This window comes from Etheostoma cragini, chromosome 2 (genome assembly GCF_013103735.1).
Source record: "Etheostoma cragini isolate CJK2018 chromosome 2, CSU_Ecrag_1.0, whole genome shotgun sequence".
Taxonomy (NCBI): domain Eukaryota; kingdom Metazoa; phylum Chordata; class Actinopteri; order Perciformes; family Percidae; genus Etheostoma; species Etheostoma cragini.
Window position 1 is genome coordinate 5,655,465 of NC_048408.1, and position 889 is coordinate 5,656,353.

Genomic DNA, 889 nt, shown 5'->3' on the forward strand with positions numbered 1-889 from the left:
CCCCCCCCCCCCCCCCCCCACAGGGTTCGGGAAAGTTTGATTTTCCATCTCGCTCCATTAGTGGTGAAGGAGTTGGCTAAGGCTAATGCTGTGAGGCTACTAGCGATACTATTGCTAAATATATGCCTTGTCAGTCTCCCCTCTTGTTGCGCATGCGCATGACATATGTCACGACCAAACATTGGCGATTGGTCATGGCAGATCCAGAGTGGCTCTGGGCAGATCCAGTAGTTTTGAACTTCAACAAAGTACCCGCCCTCAAGGAAGCTAAAACTTGTCGATGGAGAGTGGCCAGACTCTCTGGATAAATGAAATGGACCAGAGTCTGGTAGGACAAGCCTACTGAATGACCCCTTTTACCCAGCTTTCACTTCTAATGCATTACTTTTTATATGCTTTCAAAAAATGATCCCTACCCCATTCCACTTGTTTCCCAGTTTGACTCTGATGGGGATGGCCAGATCAGCCTTGGGGAGCTGAGGGAAGCCATGAAGAAGCTAATGGGGGAGCAGCTAAACCACCGCGAGATAGACGAGATCCTGCGAGACATTGACCTCAACGGGGACGGACAGGTGGATTTTGAAGGTGAGGGATTAATACTTTAGCTAAGAGAAAAGGGGGGAAAGACAGGAAAAGAAAAAAGGGAAAGTGCCTGCAAAGATCCCCAGACACTGCTTTCAGGTGGTAGTAGGACTCAACAGAAAATCAAGTTCATAGGTGGATGGTCAGGTTAAGGAGAGAGGGAAAAGACGATGAATACAGTAAAAGATGACACTTTACTTTTTAACCAACAATAATAACACATCTTTTCTTTCTACAGAGTTTGTGCGAATGATGTCTCGCTGACTCTATTGCTCTTAACAGAACACGGACCAGGCTGCACACTGTT

The 889-nt window shown here is 46.8% G+C and overlaps 1 protein-coding gene across 2 annotated transcripts in view; it reads left to right on the top strand.

The window, feature by feature from the left end:
- The window catches only part of cabp2a (calcium binding protein 2a), a 34,860-nt gene extending 33,971 nt beyond the window's left edge, over nucleotides 1–889 (top strand). For both annotated transcript variants that reach the window (XM_034860776.1, XM_034860765.1), the window contains exons 6-7: nucleotides 438–585; nucleotides 821–889. In XM_034860776.1, the coding sequence (XP_034716667.1) occupies nucleotides 438–585; nucleotides 821–846 (174 nt within the window). In that variant the 3' untranslated portion in view covers nucleotides 847–889. The remainder of the gene's footprint in view (nucleotides 1–437; nucleotides 586–820) is intronic.